The 26,311-nt window shown below is 41.1% G+C and overlaps 1 protein-coding gene across 3 annotated transcripts; it reads right to left on the reverse strand.

The window, feature by feature from the left end:
• Positions 1-71: 71 nt before the first annotated feature.
• Positions 72-24,240, reverse strand: LOC104328498 (protein ERGIC-53). Of its 3 annotated transcripts, none has more exons than XM_075411287.1 (14): positions 24,024-24,240; positions 22,562-22,716; positions 22,365-22,472; positions 20,299-20,360; positions 19,507-19,606; positions 14,932-15,055; positions 14,486-14,544; positions 13,742-13,874; positions 11,897-12,090; positions 11,703-11,773; positions 5,560-5,713; positions 4,700-4,821; positions 3,012-3,080; positions 72-692 (listed from the first exon to the last, which is right to left on the reverse strand). In XM_075411287.1, the coding sequence occupies exons 1-13, from the start codon at positions 24,238-24,240 to the stop codon at positions 3,044-3,046; spliced, it is 1,536 nt and encodes a 511-aa protein (XP_075267402.1). In that variant the 3' UTR covers positions 72-692; positions 3,012-3,043. The 3 variants fall into 3 exon arrangements, with proteins under 3 accessions (XP_075267402.1, XP_075267401.1, XP_075267400.1); XM_075411286.1 differs by having other exon boundaries at positions 72-1,699; XM_075411285.1 differs by lacking the exon at positions 72-692 and having other exon boundaries at positions 2,122-3,080.
• Between the last annotated feature and the right edge of the window lie 2,071 nt (positions 24,241-26,311).

Here is a 26,311-nt window from a genome sequence, read left to right on the forward strand (position 1 = left end):
GAGGGTAAAGAATGCTTCAAATCCACTTGCTTGGATTTTGTTGACATATAACAAATTAAAAGAAAAAAAGCTTACTAAAAATATGCATCTTTATTCAAATAAGGTTATCTCTGAACTCCAAGTGTCAATTTACATTAGTCAGAAACAAACAAATGAAAACGTCAGCCGTTTGAATTTAAAAAAAAACCAAAAAACAGTAGACAGTCTTCGGTGTTACAGTACTTGATGCATTGATAAATGTCAAATTTTCTTCAAACAGCAAGTTAGGTAATTTACAAACCATACTGTGAATTTTACTTTTTAAATATTCAGGTGTGACCATGTATTTAATATACCCTGACCAGTACAATGAGATTCTCTTGTCACCGCCAAATATTTGCTACTTATCATCCACACTTCAAACACAATTATTCGACTTGTTCTCCCCCATATCGTCAAAGTGGATTCCAAAGCATCTCCTCCTGTTCCTGAAATCTTACTTGGTAAGAATCAAACACGCTATCAGTGTTGAAAGAAACTTCTAGTAGCCAGCCATAACAGGAGGCTACACTGAGTGGCAAATATTCTTAAAAGTCTAAATTTGTTGCTATCACTTCAAGAACAGACAGGACAAAATCTGAGCTGGGCAACTGGGAGCTTTCCTTTGATCCAGTGAGTGATGAGGCAATTATGGAAGTTCCAAGGAGACATGACTGAAATGAAGAATTAAGCAAAGTTATCACTTTTTGGACGTTATGCTTTACACCTCCTGCTCCCTAATACAAAAGTCTCCTAGTTGCACATGGGAGATATGTCAGATCCATTAGCAGCATAAACACACAAGCTGAACCTCATAATGAAGATACAATTGCAGGTTCATGTTTTCCCCTAGACACCACCCCCAGCCTTCTCTTCTTTCTAACAAAACACACAAAAGTCTGGGCTGCTCCAGCTTTAAAACAAAAGTTATGGTTGGATAAATTCACAGTACTAAAAATACAGGCTTCCTCCCATTGATACGTTAGAGCTGTTCCTCATTATGCCAGATATATGCACCTACTTATCAACATACAGTTGCTAGCCTTTCTGTGTAAAAAGTCTTACAAAGCCTGCTGTGAGAGAGGAAGTTCTGTTCAGGTGTTGCACTGATGCAGGAAGGCTTGCAACTGAAAGGAACAACACTCTGCATTTTCAGAACAATTTAAGAAAATATATTAAGTTTACTTAGAAGAGTCAGGGTTGTAACAGCTTAGACTCAAGGCACCTGTAAATATTTGCTGGTGTTGAAAGAACTGAATGGATAAATTCCTATGTGTTATTCTGGCTTATCTGAAAAGTTTTTTTCATTGATTTACCCTACTTATCCAGCAAGATTAGCTTGAGGCAGTATTTTCTCCAATTAGTACAGCAAAATCTTCTCAAATTTAGAAATTAATCTGTAAAGCTATACCACTTCCAGTATACTACATACTGTAGCTATGTAAATAGGTGTGTAGGTAGTATAACTTTATTGGTATAGCACAGATATCCACTTTTTGGACACTGTATTATAAGTAACAAAATATATTGCATAGATTTATCATTCCTCCAAACTGACAGGCACAATACTGAAGTGTTCTTCATTACAGTGAATTTGGCAGCATGTGTTGCACCCCAAGGGAGTAGACTGTAGGAATGCAGTAGTAGTGTGCTAGATTCCAGATAATCGGTATGTCTGAATCTGCAAAAGTTAACAGTTAGAAGTGAAAAATCCTGATGCATTTGTGCATTTTATAGAATTTTAAAAAAAAGAAAAAAGAAAACAAACCCCCTTATTCTAACTCCACACACAAACAATTCAAGGACAAAGTTACCACAGATATGTAAACAAGGCAAAATGAGTCCATTTCACATTCCTAATTTGGGCTATCCGCTTTGTTTCTTTCCCGAAGCAAATGTTCACATGATAAGCAGTATCAAAAATACATGTTCAGTCTCCTGCTTTTGATAGTAAAGCAGGAACTGACACACAAAACTGGTTCTATGATAGCTGCTAGATTAACGAACATGTCTGAAGCAACAGCTTTTGAAGAAATGGGTTAACGCTCAGTATCTCTAGTTTAGAATACTTGCCATGTCAAGATTTAAATCAAAGCATCTGTATTTGATACATGAAAGACAGCTTTATAGAAGACATATTCATACACTAAACATATCCTTAATAAAATCAGATTTGAAGAGGTATAAAGCAATGGTATCTTTGCTGAAAAAGTTTCACAAATCTCCAAACAAAATTACAGACAGACTTGAAACTACAAAAGAGAAATCAGTCCCACAGTATACTCGAAGAAACTACTTTATCATGTTTTCCCTCACTCCCTAAAACCAAAACCCAAAATAAGGAAATAAGCCTTTATTTGCTTGTTCTGTATAGCTTGTTTTCTCTATCAGGTATCAACAGCCAGACCATTAAAGGCCTTTCTTTGTGTCCACATGTTAAAAAGTGCTTAAATCCGTATTTCAAGAAGAGTTAGAATTAACTAAATAATTCTTAAACTGTTAATCCAAGTAGTAAAGAAATTAAATGTTTATAACAAATTTTTAACACCCACTCCCACCACCCAAGAGCAGTTGTTTGGGTTTTGTTTGTTTTGTTTGTTTGCTTTTGGTTTCTTTAAACTGATATGTCAGGACACTTAGTGGCAAGCTTTCTGCACAGATCATCCACCTACAGTTCTCATTACAAACAACCACAAAACCTGGGTGTTTCAATTCCCTCCTCTGGAATCTTAATAAAAGAAGAGGAATACGGCATTTGCCTTCCAGTATTTATGAGAAAGTTAGCTGAAAACATAGACCTAGATAGGGTCTGCAGTCTTCCACTATCTAGCATTTGCTCTGCTGCTCCCCAGTCTGTTTTTAACTTTAGCATTACCAGTTTAAATGAGAACTCATTTTGTTTAACAAAATGCAATAATTTACAATATTGAAATATATCAAACACTCAAATTTCCCTCATTTACAGAAGAGTATAATTTTCTGTGCATACATACTGCTGTTATGTACACACAAAAGGAACAGGTCATCAAAAGAACTTTTTGGCTGCTGCTTCTTGTTGACTCCTGAAAGAAAAAGCAGAGGAGAATTCATTAAGTACTCACAGTATAAAACTAGCTAACTGGTTTAAATAAATAAATATTTCATTTCTTCGGGGATTAAAAGATTCCATATCTTGCCAAAAGAGACTTAGGGAAATCAAATTTAAGTCGTACCACAAAAATAGGATAAATTTTTCTATTTACAAAGACATTGGTAGCATCACTACAGTTCCAGTTTTGCATCAGACATAGAAGCAAACAAAACATTCTGGCCAGAAGCCAGAAAAAGTGCAAGAACACAACCTGATTTTTAAAATACTTGAACTAAAATTTTCTAAAGCTTCTCAGTATCTGATTGGCCTAAAGATCATCACAGAAAAGGAAACACATACAACTAAGCAGTGAAAGAATTTACCTGAAATGGGATTTTCTTTGCCCTGTGGCACAGAACATATTTATTTTCCTAGTGGGTCAACCACACACAGATGCTAGAATTACATGGGCATCAAAAAGAACTAGAACGGACCAGCTCCTCATTTGTCTTAGAAGCCATCTTTGCATTTCATGGCATAACATGACACACATAAGAAAAGCACTCTCTCCATTTTGTAGAGAGGCAGACACATAATAAAAAGTTAGGGCTATCAGCTGCACTGGTCTTATATTAATACCAGTTCTCCTTCCACAGCGGTAGCAAACAGCATTTTCTCTTCAAAGGGCAATGCAGCTATTTTGGTCCCTACTCGTTATCCTGATTAGTGTGTGCGAGAAGCAAGAGTGAAAACTACGAAGCAAGTAAGTCCTTACTCTCAATAGGTTTTCCTTTCCATCAATGCAAATTTAATTTGAACATTATGACAGTACAAGGAGGAGGAAGACAACAGAGAAAACATGCCAAATAGTTTAAAGAAGGAAAAAAAAAAAAACAGTCCATACACTATCAGTATCATGTGTAGGAGAGGGATGGATATGTATCATAAAAAAAAGTTCACCGAAGAATTTGTAAGATGGAATAAGCAGCTTGTAGGTACACATAGCAAAAAAACAAACCACAAAACCAAATTACATCAGATTTTAAGATAACAACTTCAGGAAGTCCAGCAGAGGACCATAAGGACGGTGGTCAAGAGCTGAAGTACATGCCAAAAGAGAAGAGAGGGAGGAAGTGGGCTTGTTCACCCTGGACAAAAGAAGGGGTCTAACAGCAGCTTTCTAATACCCACAACAAGAGGTTATGGTGGAGACAGGGACAGTTTCTTTACAGAGACACACACTATAAGAAAAAGACAGAATAGTCAAATTGAAACAGAGCAGGTTCCTACTAGGTATATGGTGGAGGCACAGGGAGAATATAACAAACTTCATTGTGATTATTAAACATTTCCAGTGGGGTCCCTAACAGTGGTAAATATTCCATTCTTCGAGGTTTTTAAGACCTGACCAGTCTAAACACGAAGCAACATGGTCTGAATTCAGTGTCAACCCTGCTTTGAGCAGAAGGTTGAACTAGAGACCCAAGGTCTCTTCCCCTCTGAATGATTGCTTGCTTTAAAGATTAACATAATCATAACATTACAACTGCACTTCCAGTCAGCAGTTCTAAAATCATTTGTCCTGTTGTCTTTAAAGAAAAACATACTTACCTATACATGATATAACCAATGAATAACACTGTTTGCACCGCTACAAATATGAAGAAGTGCACTGTAGATACGCATGATGGAAACGGTGGCAAGTCCGGACACTTCGATTTCTCACTAGATGGCTAAAACCCAAGAAACACAATATTTGAGAGCAAACAAGACATACCATCAAAGCACTGTTATATGCAAGAAACAAAACAAGGTATTTATGACATGATCTAAAAACTGGAACACAAGCAGAAAACCGACAGAAATGACATTACTCTGAAAAATCATAATCTTACTCCCCGTCTCACTTCCTTCTTTCACCTTTATGTTCTCAGATAAACTGATATTAATTTGAGGGTTATAGGGGAAAGAGTACATCTTTGGTAAATTAACCCAGAAATCAAGAACCTTCTATGGGATCATATGCTAATTCAGCTTAATTTGTACTTAGGCTAGACTAAGGTGCTCCCGTGTGTGAATGCAGTCATCCTCCACACTTCGAGACCTTAAGCGGAGCCTGCCCTAGTGTCCCCTGATTAAAGCTCTCCCTTCTGTGCAGAAACAATAGAGCATCTCCTCTGTATAGAGCTGTCAAGTAGGGGGGAAAAACACACACAAAAAAAAGCACCCAGAAAATCTAATTGCTTGACCTTGTTTCCACAGGAAATTAGACTAAAAATCATGTTCTTTGTGCAAAACTTCTCATCAAGACACAGATCATGCAGTTAGGTCAAGCCAGTGCAGTTTTAGCGAAGCAGCTTAATGAAGGATTAATTGCTCCGTAAATTGCATGCTGGCTCATCCTAGCTTTTCACTAACAGCCAAATAAAGAAGTATTACAGCCATGCTTACACTACCAGCACATAAATTACCATATTTCGTTGTACTAAATGCTCAATGTCCCTCTTTACTACATGAAGGTGTTCTTTGATGTCATTGAAGTGCTGAGTCGTTTCATAGGCTCCTGCAGCAGAGCCAGGATGTTGAGCTCCACTGATCAACCTCAGAGTATCAGCCATGGAATTTCTGAAACAGGACAAACAACAAAACATCTTTCAGCACAGAACAGTTTTGCTACGAACAGCAGTTAATATGGACACCTTTTAGTCCATTAAAATTAATTTGAAATACACAGTTGCCCCAAAAGACAGAGAACATTTTTTCTAGCTTCCAAGAACACCTATCAATAAATAACTCCTCAATCAAACTATGATTTTAAAAAATATTTAATTCCGCAGACAGTTTCAGTTTGTACAGTGCACCATCTCCTGCAGTCATGCTGAAAACAAGACCAAGCGAATATTCTATTGCTAGACATCTGCTTTGCCTGATGGATGAAGTCTAAAACAGGTGTTTTATCTGAGGTTCTTGCCAAGGCTTTAGGATAAGCAGAGTTTAATGCAATCTTTGAAGAAAACCAAAAGCTGTTTGAAAAATAAATAAATAAAAGCAGTCACGTAAGAAATCGAAATACAGAAGAGGCTTTAGGGATAAGAAAAGATTTAGATACATCCTTGTTTCATGATTATCATTTATATGAGAAACTCATTTCCCATATGCATGGCCATAATACTTAATATTGTCTTCATGTGAATTCATTTTGCTTCAACAACAAATCAAATTAAATCTGTAAAAAGTTGAGGTTCCATAACTAATTCTGTTTGGAGATTAAGTATTTTTCTCTTATTGACTAGTTTACCTCAATCAATATGTTTATATAATTTTCCCCTACTGTGATGTCTCTTTTCAGTTGCAAAGAGGATTATTTTACAGCTAAAATATTTATCATGTGAATGTTAATCTCTTCACTATTAACAGAACAAACAATCAAAATGTATGTCTTTGTATTTCTTTTTAATTTACTTAAAACTTTACATTTTATTCAGATGAGAGCTTACTTCGATGCCTTCAAGGTAAAATCTCAACTCCTTCTACAGTGGTCAGCACTTTATCATAGAATCACAGAATGATTTGGGTTGAAAGGGACCATTAGAGATCATCTAGTCTAACGCCCCTGCCGTGGACAGGGACTTCTTTCACTAGATCAGGTTGCTCAGAGCCCCATCCAACCTGGCCTTGAACACTTTCAATTTTAACTTTCACATAAGAAAAAAAACAACACAGAAAACATGGCTTGAATACTATTCATTGAGTAAACTGACAACAACAACACATAATCGTATTTGTGTTATACGAAACGATATTACTGATTTTTAAATGGCTCATATTGATTGTGAAAACAGCAAGTTAAGCATCAAAACTTAAATGTTTACAAATAATCTTCATACAGATGCTGCCCATCTTTCACCTTTGCATCAGCTGCTCTTCATGCCATTAAAATTCAAAAAACCACAAAACTAAAAATAAATTTTTTTTAAAAAAAAGGTGAAAAGAGAAAACTAGTAAGGTACATATCTATTCAAAGGCACTATGACAACTCTCCAGAAGCACCCACTGCAAGCATAGCTATGCTACATTAGTGTTATAGCAGCTTTCGCTCCATTATAAGAACCATACAGCATGTTTAAACTACTTGAAGCAGCTACATACTAAGTCAAAGCCACACATTAAATCAATCGACACAATTATATCAAGTTGCCAATACACCACTTCAACAGAGGCATTTAGTAATTATAGTCGCTACTAAATGCTGGATTAACAATATACTTTTCTTCAAACTGAAGACTACCAGTTTTTCTTAAAAATATCACTTTAAGGCACAAATCAACTTAACATAGTAGACTACTAGTATTCTACGTACTTCCCACATAACAAAAAAATTCTTTTCACTTTCAATAAGAAAAAGATCCAAGAATTCGCCTTCTCTGTCATCTATGTAAAAGCTCACTCCCACTTCCAGCACATGTTAGAAGATCAGTCACTTTCCAGCGTTACATTTCCAGTTACTCCACGAAATGTACTGCAGTCTAGGTCGGACAGAGTTAGCCATGACTTCTGCAAAACTCTCAATGTCTACCTCACTAAGGTCATCACTGCAAAATTACCAAAAGGAATTATCAAAAATCAGCTGTTTGCTTCTGTAAGCCACTGCAAACAAAACTAATCAAAGCAGCTCTCACCTTCTCTCATTTCACATTTCTGGTTTGGAACTTATACATGAAAAACGAATGCATAAAACCCCTCATCTGTCCTAACTTAAATTATTATATATGTTATCCAGAAATTATTTTACATTTTTGTATTGTCATTGTATAATTGTTTAAATTCATTAATATTTACCTGTACTTTGAATTAGTGTTATAATAACCTATTTTAGAAGTAAGTTTTTCGCCCATGCAAATTCATGCAACCACCACCATGACCACCACCTAATAAATGCTGATAGTAATTCTGTCTATTCACACCCCTCACATTTTTTATCTTGCCCTGCTATTTTCAGTGCTAGAACACAAGTGTGACACTCCTTTTGGTCCTCCCCCTGCTCATAACACCATCCCTACGTAATCAACAGAAATCTGCACCCTCACCTTCCCCCAGACTGATCCACTGTTTGTTAAAAGCAAAATAACTTCCCTAAATAGACATGATCTGTATCAAATTTAATTTATATTCACTTTTGCATGAACAACACCATGCTGATAGTTTCTATTGTATGAACACACAAGATTCTCCTGTAATCAGACGATTAAGAAATCCACAAATCTTGACAATAAAATTACTTAGACAGTAAGTCCTTCTCCTCCGGGATGACCAGCCACGCAACAGCAGGCTGTTCATCTCTATCTATAAACAAAGCATTTCTTTAATCTAAGAAAAATATTAAGATGATGTTACGCAAACTCATACCTAATAAGTAGTCACTAAAAGGGCAGACTGCCAATGTTAACAAAAAAATTTAATTTGCTTGCAAGGTATAAAGATTTGTCAAGAATATTAACATAAAAGCTTTCATGGAAGAACAAGTGCAAAAATGGAAGCGCTCTAATCTTCATTCGACAAAAAACTGACCTACTTAGATAAATCACAAGAGCTGCCCTTGAACTAATACAGGAAAAAACCCAGAACTGCTTCCATACTACAGCATGAAGTTGTAGGAATTGTTAATCTCCTTTTTTTAAGCCCAAGGTAAGGAACGTTTTAACTACTACAAATGAAGAGTTAAAGCAACCTAAAGACACTCCTGCTAAAGACAGCAATTTAGAAACATCTTAGAAGCAGTACACAGACATCCCTATCAAACAGGAATTTTCTAAATTTCATTTTGGTAGTGTAGTACCTTCAAGGTAAGATTTTTACTTCATTTGGTAACATAGCTTGAAAAGGCACAGCAACCTCTCAATCAATTTTAAAAAACTGCATCTTAAAAAGCAAAATTATTAATCACTTGGGAACTTGCAAGCATCCCTGCAAATACTGAAGTTTCCTGAGAAAGTTAACTGGCAGAAAGTCCTCTGACAAAAAACCAACCCCCCCCTCCCCAGGAGCCTTCATGCAGTACAGTTAGATTCCAGTAAGTTACCCAAGACTGCCACACAACTGAATATATTCAGGTCAAGAAACCAAGGCTGTAACTGCCAAAGTCTCCTTTAATATGCTACAGAAGACACTGACATACCAGCTGATAGGCCTGGTTTGTACACAGTAAAATAAAAATTAGACCATAAAATATTCACACCCTTCAAATAACAAAAGTATTTTTTAAGTAAGAGCATGCAGCCCATTGCATAAAGAACAAACAAGCACTTCTATCACAGCAGAGTTTCAAAATGTTTTCCCATTTTTCTCTAACCTACAAGAAACGGAGACAAGATTACTAAAATGGTCTACACAACACACCGGCACAGGAAAAAAACCAACACATTTCTGTCTTCACTACACAATGTAAGCGACAGTAATTTAATATTAGAGTGCTTTTCTTTTTTCCTTTATTCTTTAGTGCTGCATGACAGTATGTCTTAGCACCTAACAAACCAAGGAATTTTTAGCCACAGCTGAGTCTCCAGTATCTCCAAGCATGGAGACTGCAAAACCTTTCTGGGGGACCAACCTACTCCAGTGTTCAACTACCCTGACAAGTTTTTTTCTTACGTCTACACAGAAATTCGTTCAGTTTGTGACCATTGCCCTTCATACCCATGCAGTTCAAGAAAGAGGAGAAGCTACTGGAGAGAGTCCAGAGAAGGGCTACGAGGATGAGGAGGGGACTGGAGCATCTCTCCTATGAGGAGAGGATGAGGGAGCTGGGATTGTTCAGCCTGAAGAAGAGAAGGCTGAGAGGGGACCTTAGAAATGCCTCAAAATATCTGCGGGGTGGGTGTCAGGAGGATGGGGTCAGACTCTTTCCAGTGGTGCCCAGCGACAGGACAAGGGGCAATGGGCACAAACTGAAGCACAGGAAGTTCCAGCTGAACATGAGGAAGAACTTCTTCCCTCTGAGGGTGACGGAGCACTGGAACAGGCTGCCCAGGGAGGTTGTGGAGTCTTCTTCTCTGGAGATATTCAAGCCCCGCCTGGACAAGGTCCTGTGCAGCCTGCTCTAGGTGACCCTGCTTCAGCAGGAGGGTTGGACTAGATGACCCACAGAGGTCCCTTCCAACCCCTAACATTCTGTGATTCTGTCATTGGGTACCAGTGAGAAGAGTCTGGTTCACTCTCTATCACCCCCACCACCTCCAATATCAGGTATTTACACCCACTGATAAGTTGCCCTCAAGCCTTTTCTCCATTTCCCTCAGCCTCTCGTTGTGTAACAAATGTTCCAACCCCTTCACCATTTTCATGATCCATCACTTGCCTCCCTCCAGTATGTCCACGTTGCTCTTGTACTGGGGTGCCCAGGCCTGGACCCAGGACTCCAGATGTTGTGTCAGCAGTGCTGAACAGAGAGGGACAATCATCTCCCTTGACCCACCCGCAATACTCTGTACGAAACAGCCTGGAATGCTGCTGGGGCTTTCCTGTATGAGTGTGTTGCTGTCCACGGTTCAACTTCTTGTCTACCAGGATTCCAAAACTCTTTCCTGCAGAACTGCTTTCCAGCTGATTAATCCCCTGGCTGTGCTGATGGATGGAGTTACTCCTTGACAGGTGCAGGACTGTGGAAACCGCACTTTTTTGTCACCTTATTTTTCAAAGTTCAGGCCAAGAGAGGACATTAAACATTTTCCAGATCTGGCCCTTGTTTCAACTGCCATCAAGCAGCAATGCCTAGCCCTGCTCCTACTGATAAACAAGATCAATTTACAATGGAAATGGGGGGCAGGGGGGAGGCCTATCCAAGGCTTATACACACCATTATGGAGCTCTAATCAATATATGAGCTTTAGACAGTCATAGCAAAATCAGGGAAAAACCCCAAAGTCAAAATATATGTCTACATTGAAGAAAAAAGTGAACTACTTTTAAAAAAGCAAAAATAATAATTAGAAGAATAAGCAATAAATCTTAATAACTCTTAACTACATGTGTATTTTCATTTGTACAGAACTACTTCTCAGAATTACTTACAAGCCTTTATAGGTTGTTTACACTAAACAAAACCTCAAATATACCTCATATAATATTATCCAAGTACAATATTATAGATTTTATTCATCATATTATATAATAATAAACTCACATAATCATTATATCAGGAGTAGACTGAATATACGGACAAGATACTCCGATATACTTTTATTTTTAATAGGTTCACTAGCTATAAAAGACATTTATGCTCATGTAGTTATCAATACTCCAAAATCAGAGTAACAAATTTCCATGAGGAAGCAGGTTATCACATTAGCAGAAATCGATTGTTTTTAGAGGGACTGGACTTATCCGTTGAAGTGGAATCTCATGATAAAGACTATGGAAATTAGGGGGCTTAGTGACCCTAGAGACATGAACTTACTTTAGTATAGAAATTAAATGTATGTAGAGAGTCATCACTAAGGAACTGAAACAGAAATTTTGAGTTTGTCAATATTCTCCTACTGAAATAATAAATAGGATTTAAAAGGTGGAAAATAATATAACATTCAAAACACAGCCTTAATATTTAGAAAGCATTTACCTTATTTCATTTACTTGTCTAATGACCTCTTCTTGAGTTTTCACAACTGTCTCAATCTCTTGCTGGGAAACCTGGCGGGGGTTAAGGGAGAAGAAAAAGATCAATATATCTTGGAAAAAGCAAATTCATCATGCCGCTGAAATTAGGCTGAGCTATCAATCACGGTGTATTTTTTTTTTATTATTATTATTTACCTGTCCTTGTTGACCTGGAAAAGCAGCTGCTCTTTTAGCAATCTCATCTGTGACTGCAGAGACGTATCTCCTCTGCTCATCCAGAATCATGTCCAATTGCCTATTAAGCTGTTTGATTTCAAGATGAATTCGATTCTGCCCCTCAAAGATTTGCCTCAGTTCACGATCACTTACAGTTTCAAAAAGATCATCCGCTAATAAGAAAAAAGCACAGGTAGTTCTTATGTATATGCATGGCTCATAAATTGCATTGTATTGTTTTTCCTCGTTCCCTTAAAGTTTCCACATGGCTACACTTTTTCCCCATAATTTCATACATTTGGTGTTTATTTATCATCATTGCCACAGCAAGGGATACCTAAACGGGATCAGAACAACTGAACGGAGATAATCACACATTCAAACTCAGACTCCATCTTATAGTTACTACTTCAATACCTGGGTATGTGCAACATAAAACAGAAAGAGGAGGCTCATATTAATAGGAGGCAGCCATCTCTGCATAAGCTAGCATTGTATTACCAATTATCCTTCAGAAAAGATTTGCAGGTATCAAGTAACAGCTACTTTTTTGAAAAAGTAAACTTTAAAAAGTAGCTTGAAATAGAGAAGCGTCTATACATTTTGAGTGAGTTCCTCCGCAGCTTCAACAACATCAGAAAGAAGAAGGTCCAAAAGACTCTATGGCAAAAAGATTGTTTCTTATCAATGGAAGGCTAGACAATATTTCAAAAATACAGATGAAGTTAAAATGGTGTAGGACCATTAGAACAGTCATAACTTATCACTGTGCAAAAAAACTGACAACCTGAAATTTCAGATACAGATGCCTGAAGTACATTCCTGATACATGTACATTCATACACAGTTAATTCAGTCCACAAAAGAAAGAAATAGACTGGCTTCCATTATATTTTTAAATAAGAAGATACTTTTTTTGCCTGGCTCTAAAAATAAACAAATAAAAATTAAAAATCAACAATTAAAAAAACAACCCAAGCAAACAAACAAAACCCCTACCATGTTCCATACCAGAACAATCACAGTCAAAGCACCTTGGCTAAACGTTCAAAATAAGTGGGCATGAGTCATTACTGTAATTTTCCCAAATTAAATATCATTTGAAATCAGTGGAAAAGTCTGTTCAGTCCAAACTATCTTTAAACCAATCCTTGCTGAGAGAGGCAGACACGTGGTATCATTAGTGGAAAGGGCCAATTCTGCCTTACCAAGCCAAACTCAAAATTTCTTATCAATAGCTTAAACTGTAAAAATAAAGGCCAGAGTTTTTAACAATATCAAGCTGGAAATTTGGTTATTAGCCAACCCAAATATCAACACTGAATGCCAGCTAATGCTGTGGTGCTGAAACCGACAGAACTCAACACATCCAACACTGGGCAAGCATTAAAAAGCTCTTCCAAGTAAGCACACGTTCCGGCACATCCACTAGTCCATCTTTAACATAAAGATGTTATCCATAAAACAAGATAAGAAAAAAAGTTTGTTATGAATGTGCAGAAACAGCATAAAAAGATGACCTTTCAAATAACCAAAAAGGTCATGCTTCCCTGATCATCACTTAACAGCAGGATGCGGGACCTTCCATCCCTTCTACTGTTCCATACAGATTCTCACCGTTCCTGTCATGTTTCCATTCATTTGCTTTGTTCTCAACCCAGACATGACAAAAGACACTTTATATTTCAGAAAACACTTTACAAATAAAGTAAATAACATCAGTAGGAGCTTAGAAACATCAGTCAGCGTATCAGGCCCTAGTTGTGAATATGCTGGAAAGCACAAGTTTTCCTTGACAACTGAAAAATCACTCAAACAACTTGCCTGGCTGCCCTTGCACATCAGGATGTTCCTTTTGAAATTCTTCTTTCTTTTTATCCAATTCTTGTTGAAAGTGTTCAAATTCTTCTTGATACTTCTCTTTATCTTGCTGAGGAATTTCTGCATCTGGGGTTGGCTTTAAAACATTATCAAGGGGGGGGGGGGGGGGGGGGGGGAGAGATTTTTTCCATGTTTTCCACCACTCCTATACAACTTACTCTCCAGCAAAGCTGTTCAGATTTCAGATTTGAAAACATAACATAATTAGTGGAGCACATTAATACATTGAGTTGAATTGAGAAACCAGACATTCTTATGGAGACCCATAGCTTTTTCTCCCCGATACATGCATACTTTCTGTGACTAAAAAGATATCAAGTTTTACAACAACAGACCGTTTAGCAATACAGAAGTATTCTAGAGGCATGGAAAGCTGAACAGATTATTTGTCCACTTTCCAAACAAAGTGCACCTTTCAGTTTGTTTTCTCTGCATGTTTTGATTTAACATCAGGCATTTTGTTGATTCAGTGTTGCTTCAAGAACCCTGGTCTTGAAAACAATTAAAATATAACTGAAACATTGCAGTATTAGTCTAATTTTTCTAAAACAGATGACAGCAGAGCTACGTGCCAAAATCCTGAAACAGGAATGCTAAGTATGACATCAGAGGAAATGCCATAATCTGGTGCTACATACAAAACATATACAATAACATATTTTACTAATTATGCGTGAAGATGCTTACTACTTCCTTCCCAGGCTCAGTCAACTGGAAGGTCAGAAAAGACAGGACATCATGATCATCTGTATTCAACAAACCAAACAAAAACACCACTGTTAGTTGCTACTGCTACATGTTACAAATCCTGGTACTTCCCAAGTCAACCTTCCACTTGCAAAGGGTCTGCAGGCAACAGCACCCTCCTGAAGTCCTCCCAGGAGTTTATGCGGTGGGGAATGAGACTGCACAACGTCTTGGTCAGAATAAACTGAAACTTATTCTGCTCCAGGCAGGAAAAGGCCTAGGCACATCAGTAATTTAGGAATGGGACAGGATTAATTACATCATCAGGGTCAAAAATTGGTATAATAGATCAACACTAGCACTAAAAAAAAACCCAAAAACCCAAACCCCTCTTGCAAACCCCGCAAGTCTCCACACCATTTGTCACAATTTTTAACATTTGCTACCTGCAAGTCCCCCTGTTGCTGCAGATATTCCAAAATATCCTTGTGATGGCAACACCATGTCTTCCACTTTCGCACAAAATTCATAGTCTTCTTTATCCGGAGTAAAGCCATTATTAATTAATACCTAAAAGGATAAATGCTTACAATTTTTACCACATAAATCTATTTGCATTAATTGCTTTGTCAGTTTACAGTAACGGTCACAAATACAACTTATCAGGTAATTCAGCAGCTCATACTAGGAATCAAAAACTATTTATTTTCTGAAAAACACTTTTCACAAAGAAAATGCATAAGCCTTCTATTTTAAAAAGGAAAAAAAGGCCTGATTTGAAGTTCAGTATGAACAAAACTCAGCATTTTCTATTCATCTCCTAACAGGATACACCACATAGAATCCCAACACATACAAAAATGCATTCATTTCAGTTATAAGAAGCAGCAAGACAAATTAGCATGTGGAAAGGAACGCAAGTGGGAAAGGGATACCACCAGGAGAGACGAAGGTAAGCCAAGGGATGGCACAGCACCACCTGAGAGTGCTAATGGTAGCAATTACACTGTTCCAGGGAGCACCGACAGTTTAGGAGCACATCTGAAATGCTTGTACACCACCACACGCAGTATAATAAACAAACAAGACAAACTGGAAGCACTGGTCCACTCCCACAGCTACAATGTCACTGGTATTAGCGAGACTCGGTGAAACGAGCCCCACAGTGGGGGTGCTAGGATGGAGAGCTGCAGGATGGATAGGCAGGGCAGGTGAAGTGGAGGCACTGCACTGATCGTAATGGAGAGGTCTGATTGTACAGCCCTTACAGTTAGAGACAATGTGGTTGACAGCCTCTGGGTGAGGGTTAGTGGGGTGGAAAACAAAGCAGATGTCATTGTGCGCGTCCACTATTGAGCATCCAGCCAGGATGACAGCACTAACAAGTCATTCTATAGGCAATTAGGAGAAACCTCTGGATCAGCAGTCCTTGTCTTTATGAGAGATTTCAACTTCCCAGACATCAACTGGGAAGAGCACACTGCTGTGACAAGCAAGTCTGGGAAATTCCTGAATGTGATTTCTTGTCACAAGTACTCAGTGAGCCAGCTAGGAAAGATGCCCTTCCAGACTTTGTTGTGAATAGAGGACTCCTCACAGGAGGTGTGATGGTAGGTGGCTGTTTTGGCCACAGTGATCACAAAATGGTAGACTGAAAAATTCTTGGTGTAATGAGAAAAAAGGTCAGCAGAGTTGCTATACTGGATTTCAAGAGAGCAAACTTTAAGCGGCTCAGGGAGCTAGTTAGCAACGTCCCCTGAGAAACAGCTTTTGAGGACTTAAGGGTCCGTGAGTGTTGGTCAGTTTTAAGAACCTCCTCCCCCCCAGAAACCTTGCACAGGAGCAGGCAATCTGATTGTGTTGAAAATCAAGCAAGTGGGGCACATGACCAGCTTGGCTGAACAGGGAACTCCTCGTGGAACTCAAGAGGGAACAGAAATTGTATGATCTCTGGAAGCAAGGTCAGGCTTCACAGGAAGATTACAGGGCTGTGGTTCGCATATGCAGGGAGAAGACACAAAAGGCCAAAGCTCAACCAGAGTTGAAACTGGCCAGTGTTGTGTCAGACTTTTTCCTTAACTTACTTTTCTAAGTGAGTTAAGGAAACCACTGGACCAATACTTGTTGAAGATGGTCACCTGACAAATACGGATGAAGACAAGACAGAGGCATTCAACTCTCTGTGCCTTAGTCTGTACTAACACTGACAGACCTTGGGCTGCCCTGTCCACTGAGTTGGAGGACCTCAGCTGTGGAAGCAGTGACTTCCCATTTGTGGACACTGAAATTGTAAGGGACCAGTTGTATCAGCTGAGTGTTCATAAATCCATGGGGCTGGATGGGATTCGTCTCAGAGCACCAAAGGAGCTGGCAGATGTTATAGCAGGACGCCTCTCAATTGTCTACCAAAGGTCTTGGGAGTCTGGGGAGGTCCCCTCTGACTTAAAAGCTAGCTAATATTACTCCAATTTACAACAGGCACATGAGCGAAGATCCAGGAAACTATGGACCTGTTAGTCTAACCTCAGCGCCTAGAAAAATTACGAAAATCATACTGGGTGCTACTGAAAGGCATCTAAAGAACAATGCAGTCGTCAGGCACAGTCAAACACGGGTTCACAAAGGGAAAGTCTCATCTAACTAATTTGATATCCTACTCTAAGGTGACCCACACAGTGAATGAAGGGGAGTGGTGGATGTAGTTCTGGATTTCAGTAAGGCTTTTGATACTGTCTCTCACAGTATCCTTCTGGACAAGCTGACCAACTGTGCGATGAGGAGGTTCACAGTGCACTGGATGAAGAACTGGCTGGATAGCAGGGCTCTAACGGCTGCAGTGAATGGGGCTACACCTGGTTGGCAACAGGTCACCAGCAGTGCTCCTCGGGGCTCAATCCTAGGGCCAGTGCTGTCCAACATTTTTATCAATGATCTGGATGCAGGAGTTGAATGCACCCTTAGCAAGTTTGCTGATGAGACTAAACTGGAAGGTGCTGTTGACTTAAGGGGCAAGAGGCCTGGCAGAGGGATCTAGACAGACTGGAGTATTGTGCAATCATCAATGGCATGAAATTTAACAAGAACAAATGCTGGATCCCGCACTTGGGATGAAATAATGCCAGACACAAGTATAAACTGCAAAAGGAGTAGCTGGGAATCAGCTCTGCAGAAAGCGATCTGAGGGTGCTGGTTGATGGGAGGCTCAATACGAGTCAGCAGTGTGCCCCGACAGCCAAGAGGGCAAACTGCATCCTGGGATGCATTAAACGTAGTGTAACCAGCTGGTCAAGAGAGGTGATCACCGCGCTGTGTTCAGCGTTGGTGTGGCCTCACCCTGAGTGCTGTGAGCATTACAATTTTACAAAGGATGTTAAGGTACCTGAATGCAGAGAAGGGCAACAAAGCTGGTGACAGGACTGGAAGGCATGTCCTATGGGGAGCAGCTGAGGGCTCTGGGTTTGTCTTGTTTGGAGAAAAGGAGACTGAGGCACAACCTCATTGCTCTCTGCAGCTTCCTGAGGAATGGATGTGCAGAGTGAGGTGTTGAGCTCTTCTCCGTGGGATACAGGACAGGACGCCTGGGAACAGCTCAAAGCTGTGCCAGGAGAGGTTCAGATGGGACATTAGGAAGCATTTTTTTTTACAGAAAGGGTGGTCAAACCCTGGAACAGGCTTGCTGGAGAGGCAATCAACAGCCCACGCCTGGCAGTGTTTAAGAGGCATTTGGACAACACCCTTAGCAGCATGCTTTAGCTTTTGGTCAGCCTGGAATCGGTCAGGCAGTTGGACTAGATGATCATTGTAGGTCCCTTCCACACGAATTATTCTATTCTAAAACTGATTATGGCGTAACAGTATCAACTCTGGTTCAAGAAATCCCTGACTCGGAGATCATTAAAGGCCAGTCTATCAGAAGTATACATCCCAATAAGGTTCTGGGCAACACAAATTTTCGGTCTCATGACTCTAGAAGAGACATCCCTTACTGTTCGTAGGTTGATTCTAAGCTTAGAGAGATTTTCTCTTCCTCCACAGATGCATTTGCAGAACTGCTAAGGTTAGCAGCAACATTTGGGCCAGAGGAGTTCCTAGATAAGGCATCAGGGACGAGGTGCATTCAAGAAGAGAGAGTAGCCTTGGAGTATGAAATTTAATCTTCATTCAAGAGTAACAGATAGCTTTTACCATTACAACACTTACAACACAGTACAAGGTCCACCTCCTTTCAGGTGCACTGATGTTTACTTTTAGAGAAACTTTTACTACAGAATGACAGCTGTGTGTTTTATGGCTAATACCTATTAATAGTACCTTTTCAGAATAAATCATAAGCCAAGAAACACACACTTCATAGCTGTCACAACCCAGGACCACATTAGTATCTTTCTCTCCTTATCTAGCAGGAATTCACAGTAATCTGAATAATATTTAAGAAGTCTTGAAGACTCCCTTATACCAGTGGTTTTCTATCTTCTTTAATCTTCAAAGCCTTACTATTTCTTGGAGGTGGGAAGACTCAAATAGCAAATTTGAATCTCCTGTCAAAGAGCGAACTTCAGTTTTTTAGTCACATTTCAAGAACCTCTTACAATCAGCTACAAAACCATCTGCAGCTCTCAGATCAGCTTGAGAAATACCGTTCAAGTTAAGGAGCTGCTCAACCACTGGAAGCTGAGGAACAGATGCTGGCTTTGGCACACCCCTACAGGCAAGTCAACAGCAAGAGAAGGGTCTGAGCACGTTACGAGTACGTCAGCATGACTGACTCTTAAATAACATCAGAAAAATCAGCAATAGCTGCTGAGTCAGCTCAGGAAACTACAGATGCACAAAAGTAAGACAGAAGAACTAGTCTAGCATTTGAACACACTCCACCTTCTTCCAACTTCTGCTACCAAGCTCAACATTTTCAAGAATATTGGAATGAACATATGAGGTCTCTGGGTTTTCAAATTGTTGCAACAATCTCACACTTAAAAAGCTAAGAAATACGAGTAATTTTGTTATTGCAGAGTACTTACAGTCAACGTTTTTAGGTAGTATGTTATCTTTACTCGAACAGGATAGGGCTTGTTACGAAAGTCCCTCTGACAGAATGCCAATGCTTGCGTGGAACCATCACTGTGCAAGAAGACAACTTGCATAAAACTATATCTTATGACTTATCAGCTAAGACAAAAAAAGCATCAATGTATCACTAAGCAACATTGTGATAACTTTTCCAATATGCAAGTTTTTCAAAAGCTGTCCCACAGCTACACTGAGCTTTTCTGCATTCTGGGATCAACAGTACTGGATGCTTTACACAGGACAAAATACAGACAGAATGCAGTAACCTGTTTGCTTCTAAGACACATTCCCACAGCCGTGAACTGAGATGGAAATAAGCTATAGTCCGGACTGCACCACCCCAACTAGACACCTCTTTTCTCAGAGAATCCCATGAGGTATCAATTGTGTTTTTGACAATAAACAGTCAGAAATCAAAATAAAACAATTAATTTCAGTAACAGCTAATTAGTCACTTTTGTCAGTTATTAGCTATGTGTGGAAGATATCGCTACGTAATGAAGAGGTAAAAAGTCTGTACCTCCATTTATCCGAGTTCACCTATCCCAAAGGGCATATGCCATTTAAACACCCATCAGTTGCCAATTTCTCTGCTGTTATTGCCAAAACAGTATTTTAACAAACAGAAAAACTCAAATGCAAAGGAAAAAAGTTTCATATGAAAGAAACCTTTATGTTTCTCAAAGAGTTTCATGCTACATTTCATCATCCAAAACAAACATTAACACCGAAAAGAAACTTACTTCTGATGGTCATACAGAAGTTTTCCATTGTTGCCTACAACAATCACTCCAGGATTGTTTTTCTAGAAAAAGAAATAGCAAACAAATAGAATAATTTGAAGTGAAACATAAGTAACATCCCTGATAGTCATTTTTGCTTTTGTAATTCTGAAGTACAGAAAGAATAAATACATCTGTGGTGTACCTGTAGTGTGATGGCTTTAGGTGCTTTATCACAGAAAGGCTGAGTAAGCACTATGTCATGCTGCACGCTTTGCAAAAGACTGCTACATTCTTTGCATAGTTAGGGGTGAAAAAAACCCCACACAAGTTAAGTTCCTGAATATACTACCAATTACCATCACTTCACAAATACAGAAATATAAAAGACACAGATAGGAGAAATTCATATGTAGTGAAGATACAGATCATAAAACTAACAGATAACTTAATACATCCAACTTTGGATACGTAATACTGGGAAAAACATCCAAACACACACTATGTTGACACCCTACTGACCTTGTCACAATCATTAGAAAAACCTCAGGAGCTATCTGTCAGAGACTAAACAAAGTCTGTTGAATACATCCCCAGTTATTTAAATTGCTAGGAGACGAGAACAAGCTCAAATGATAACGGCAGAACAGATTTACAGCGCTACTCCAGTTGCCTCCAGGAGTTTATGAAGTGAACTCCAGCTTTCACAGGAGTACAAGCTTTCAGAGTTAATCTCCCTTCCCCCTTCAACATTTCAATTCATCATCTCCTAAAGTGCACTGGTTTTGGCTGGAATAGAGTTACATTTCTTCATAGTAGCTTGTACGCGGCTTTTCGGGGGATTTATGATGAATCAGAAGCAGGATGCTTTGGGTTGGCAGTACTAGATATAGTCTACCTCTGGATGCTAGTATATTAGGCTGAGGACCAGTTACAGCAGCAAACATCTTCCAGCAACAAGGGGAATTTCTCCATACTGAGACTGAAGAAAGCAACAAGTTGTCATTAAAAAAAGTCTTACAAACTCCAGTATTTAAGACACATCAGACCAATACAGGCATGGTGAAGATTTCTGTTTTGACTAAAAGTGACACATCATCACTTCCTGAATAATGGTTTCACATCACACTGAACTTCTCATGATCAGAGTCCCAGCGCAATCAAAGTTCTGGCGAACAGTGCTGTCCACATGCAATTTTTGTTAGATGGCATCTTCAGCCAGCTGAACTATGCCAGTGTCCATACTCACGCCACAAGTCAGAAAAAAAAGGGGAAAAAAAAAAAAAGATTTAAAAATTGTTAACAAGTTGAACAACACTCTATGTCTTGTCTTTGAAGATCAGAAACACAAATATCACCTTCATTCTTACAAATGTCACCTTCATTCCTTCAACTTTTACATATCATGAAGTTTGCTGTATAACAAAAGCCACTTGTAGGGAAAAAGCTTGTACACCTACAAAAATATACCTAAAACATCTAAAAACAAGCCAAAGTAGTACAGGAAAAGAAAAAAAAAAAAAGCAAAGCAGATGTACTATGCATTGTTCAAGTTCCCCAGGATCATTCTGGACTGGAAAACTGGAAATCCAAACCAGCAACTGTCACCCCCATCTGCTACAGAATTTTTGATGCTGAACTAGTCAAGAGATTTGTTCCAAGAAAAAGAGCATCTCTGAAGACAGACACAGAAATTTGTGCTTCCACAGTGTCATATTTTGGTACAACGTGCCTCTTCCAAAGCACACATTTTCAGATACATCAACATTTCAAACTGTGCATGAACATTCCACATATCAGCTTATACAAAGGTACACGGCATTTTCCCTCCAAACCTAAGACATGAACCAATATTCAGTGGCAATTCATTATGTGTTATGCTTCAATTTTCAAGCAAAAAAAAAAAAAGGTGTGAAAAAGCCTAGTAAAAACTCTGTAAGGGAAAATTGACTATTTTAATTTATCCTAAGTGAAGGGGTGGGGAAGAGTAGGAAAATACCCTTTTTTTTCCCCCCCACAAAGTTGTATGTACAAAACAGGTGGGAAATTAATTTATAATCTTTGCTAGAAGTTTGCTTCTGACTAACCTTTCCATCATTGTCAAATGAATCGAAGAAAATTCCAACACCGTTCCATTTATCAGCTGCCCCGAAAACAGGACCTTCCAAGCCTTGCTCTTCTGTAAACCAGACTGCCTATCACACAAAGCAAGTAAGAGTCACAAGTCAAGATCCACTTTTTACAGCATGTCTACTTTTTTTTTCAGTTAAAAAATTCTTCATACCAATCCGTCAGCTCCAATGCGGCCTCTTCCTGTAACTCGAAAGGTCACTTCAACTTCCCAATATTCAAATATTGACTTGTTTTTTGTCCACACTGATCCTCTTTGGCTTTTCAAAGATGTTGTTATACGAATCTGATCTGCACTCGGTATGGCATCTAGAAAGGAAAGGAACCGCCACTGAATATATGAAAGACAAAGTATTGCAAGTTCTTAACTGGCCAATTAACAAATCTTCCAAACTCATAAAATTTTCTGGTCTCCTCAACTAGGGAACAGCTTTCAAAATAACTTTTTAGTGGAGTATTGAACCACTTGAGAGTAGTGGAAAAAAAAACAAAATACACCCCCACACCTTTACTTGCAACAACTTGACTACTACTGCTTTACAGTAGACTTAATCACCTTTCACTTCGGGCCACAACATACAACTTAAGTAGAACAACAATGTTGCTGTTAAGATATGTATTAATTAATTAAAAAAAAAATCACATTTAGTTTTCTGCTGTATCCCACGTGACTCTTCACAAATCAGAGATTTCTGCTCTGCTTTTTAAAAAACAAAGTCGTAGTTTTCTGTTTAATAGTTTAAAAGAATAATAGGCACAAATTTAGAGAGAGATTCACTGGCTTGTATAAATAACATTTATTTTTGTGATTATCTGCTTAAAAAAGCAGGAAAAAAGCTCAGCTATGGACAGTTTCCTTCACGTCACGTGTAACACAATGTCAAATAAGAGTAAAAAATTAACACTCTTGAATTAACCAATATAAACCAAAATCCGCCAAAACACAGAAGCCCAGAAGTTACCGCGGAGCAGCCTCGCGTTCGGCAGACGCCGCGACGCCCGCGGGAGGGGACGCTCACGGAGGAGCAGGCGCCTTTCCGAGCCCAAGCGCAGCGCTCACCCGCGCTGCGGAGGGGACAAGCCGCCGAGGCGCCGGCCCCGGAGCTCCCCGGGCCCCGGCCCCGCCAGCCGCGGCGGGCTCGCGGCGCAGCGCGCGGGCGCGAGGCCGAGCGCCACCTCACCGCGCGGCGCGCGCCACCGGCCCGCGCCTCACGGCGCCGCGGCCGCCGCACCGCAGCCGAGGCCACAGGTAATTGCGAGCCGCACGTCGCGGACACCGGGGGAGGACTTCTGGCGTTCCACAGTCACCCCCCGGCCCTTCGGAGCTACGCGGAAAGCCGCGGGACAGGGCCCGGGGGGCGTGCGGGGCTGGGGGCCCAGCCCGCGGCAGGGCTCTACCGAGCGGAAGCCGCGGGGGCCGGGGGCGAGCCCTGCTCTTCGCCGCGTCGGCAGCCGCAGGCCCCGAGAGCCCTCGCCTCCCCGGCCACGGCCTGCGGCGACTCCTGCCCGCACCTTTTCCTCAAGCAACGAGTGCCTCCCGCGGGACCGGCCACAGCGGCCTGCACGGCAGGAGCACGGCGCGGCGCGGCCCCGCTCGCCCCCCGCCCGGCACTTACTGCCCGTATGCACCCAGAACGGCACCGTCCCGTCCGCCTGCACCAGGTGCGGCCCCTTGAAGCTGTACTTGTACTCAAAGCGGCGGTGCGGCTGAGCTGCGGCCGAGCCTTCCGCGGCCGCCGCCTGCCCGAGGGCGAGCGGCAGGCGGCCGAGGGCGAGCAGAGCACCGGCGAGGAGGGCCGCCGCCAGGCCGCCCCGCTGCGCGCGCGCCGCCATCTTGGGCCGTGCTGCGGGCCGCCGGGCACAGCCAACAGGGCGCCGCCCGATTGGCCGAGCGCGGGGGCCGGGCGGAGGGCGGGGCGGCGGCCGGGCCTCGCCCCCAGCCCGGCGGGGCCTGGGGGGCGGCCACGGCCGTGGCGCTTCCGAGGGGCGGTGCGCGGGCGGGAGGGCACCGCGACGGGGCGGGCCGGGGCGGGCCGCGCCGCCCCTCTCTGCTGCTCCCGCGCGGCGGGGGGGCCGCCGCTCCCCGGCTTGGCGGGCGCCGGCGGCAGCGCTCCCGTGGGGGGGTGGCCCCTCCGTGGGAACGGAGGGGTCCCGGACAGCCCAAAGCCCGGCGCCTGGCAGGGCGCCGGGCTGCCGGCGGTTCCGAGCAGCCCCGGGGCCGTCTGAGCCGCCGGGGGAGCGGTACTGCCGAGGCCGTTCCCCGTCCCCTCAGGGGCGCGGCTGGTGGGACGGCTGCAGGGTGCCCAGCGGGCCGGCGGCGGCCGTGCGTGCTCTCGCACTGCGGCCCCTGGCACGGCTGCGTGCCGGTAACAGTCTGCAGAGCGCTCGAGCGGTAAATCGTCTGTTCTCCCTCAGTATTGCTTCCTTAGCACAGGTCCCGCTTACACAGGCTCTACGTGTTCATTTTCAGAATAGTCGGAAATCCTGCAGAAAAAAAAGATAGCGGGGTACGAGAGCACTCTTCTTCCATGGCAGTGAGGAAAGCAAGCCTTCGGTGGCACTCACGCCCACGATGTGCGAGCGGACAGCGGTGGAAGTTGGTTAGTGATCCAGGCGCTGCTTCAGGGAGGGTCAGGTTTACAAAGGTGAGAAATGCGGACGCGGGTTTGTCAGTGTGCCGCACCGCAGAGCAGGGGCAGGTGTCCGCTTTGTTTCACTGGGGTGGCAGCCCACCCCGACCAGAGTGTGCCCTTGTTAAATCGATGGCTGAACCAATGGTTAGAACTTCCTTTTTCGTCCTGAAATACCACCTGTCGCTCTATCTTACAGCCTCATTCCAGTAGAAAATAATTAGCAGGAGTGGATTTTTTTCAGTTTCTTTCCACCCTTGTGTTTGTTCTACCTTTTTCGTATATATTTGTTTCTGACATCCCTTCTTTTCCGCTTACCTAATCTGTGAGTATGAGCAATTTAAGAGTCAGTAAGTAGGTTCAGAGCGTGCTAAAGAGGAGGATGATCTTGGAGTCATTCAGGAGAGATTAAGTTCTTTTTTTAAAATGGCATACATCTACTTCAGTGTGGATGAAAGTAAAATGTTACATACTCAATGGGAAAGGTAAATTCTCAGTTACAGAAAGGATTAAGCAAATATATTGGTTGGATGAGATGTGCAAGGAAAATATTTCTGAGATAAATTTTAGACGAACTTATATAAGTATCTTGAGTATTCCTGATAAGTTAATACTTGTTAATATAGAGAAAAAAGTACTTGAGGTTTTGTATAGTGTCTTCCAACTATATTCTAAAATATCTCTAAGTAAGAATATATTTTTGTTTGTTAGAGTACGTCTGTGGGAGATGTGAAAAGAATTGTGAGTCTCTTCTGGGCAGTTAACCAAGCAAAGAAAACTCAGCTGTTTTTATCTTCTTTAAAGATCTGTGAAGTAATTTCTCAGGTAAAATTCTAGAACACTGGAGCAGTACAGTATGCTGAAATTACTTCAGGAGGATAAAAAGGTGTATGCGTCAGAGGTCCAAACAGAACAGTATGAAGCCCTATCCTGTCTACTTCATACATTTGGCAGTAGTCTTGGAACTTATGCCAATAAAATAACTGTACCACACTGAAAAGACGAGAAAACCGAAAGCAGTAGCCTTCAAATAAATCTCTCTTACCCAGTCACCCACACACATCAGCAGGTCTGAAATTCTGCATTTAGAGGCACTGGCGTAGAAGTGATACATGATTTAAGAGAACAGACGCTGTACTGAATAACTTTATGATGTTATATTAAATTGTCTCAATTTATTAGTAGGTAAAATAGAACATTGTGCAGCTGCTTTTGCATGTATCATTCTTGCTAACAACTTCTGTCATTTGACTGATTGTGCCCCTTTGTTTTGT

This window comes from Opisthocomus hoazin, chromosome Z (genome assembly GCF_030867145.1).
Source record: "Opisthocomus hoazin isolate bOpiHoa1 chromosome Z, bOpiHoa1.hap1, whole genome shotgun sequence".
In the NCBI taxonomy this organism is placed as follows: domain Eukaryota; kingdom Metazoa; phylum Chordata; class Aves; order Opisthocomiformes; family Opisthocomidae; genus Opisthocomus; species Opisthocomus hoazin.

Excerpts from the sequence above, each read along its gene's own strand:
- LOC104328498 (XM_075411287.1), bottom strand. The coding sequence starts at position 24,240 with ATGGCGGCGCGCGCGCAGCGGGGCGGCCTGGCGGCGGCCCTCCTCGCC. Across the intron at positions 19,607-20,298 it reads CTTCTGTATGACCATCAGAA|TGATGGTTCCACGCAAGCAT; the intron begins GTAAGTTTCTTT and ends CTTCTTGCACAG. Across the intron at positions 14,545-14,931 it reads AGCAACAGGGGGACTTGCAG|ATGATCATGATGTCCTGTCT; the intron begins GTAGCAAATGTT and ends TGTTGAATACAG.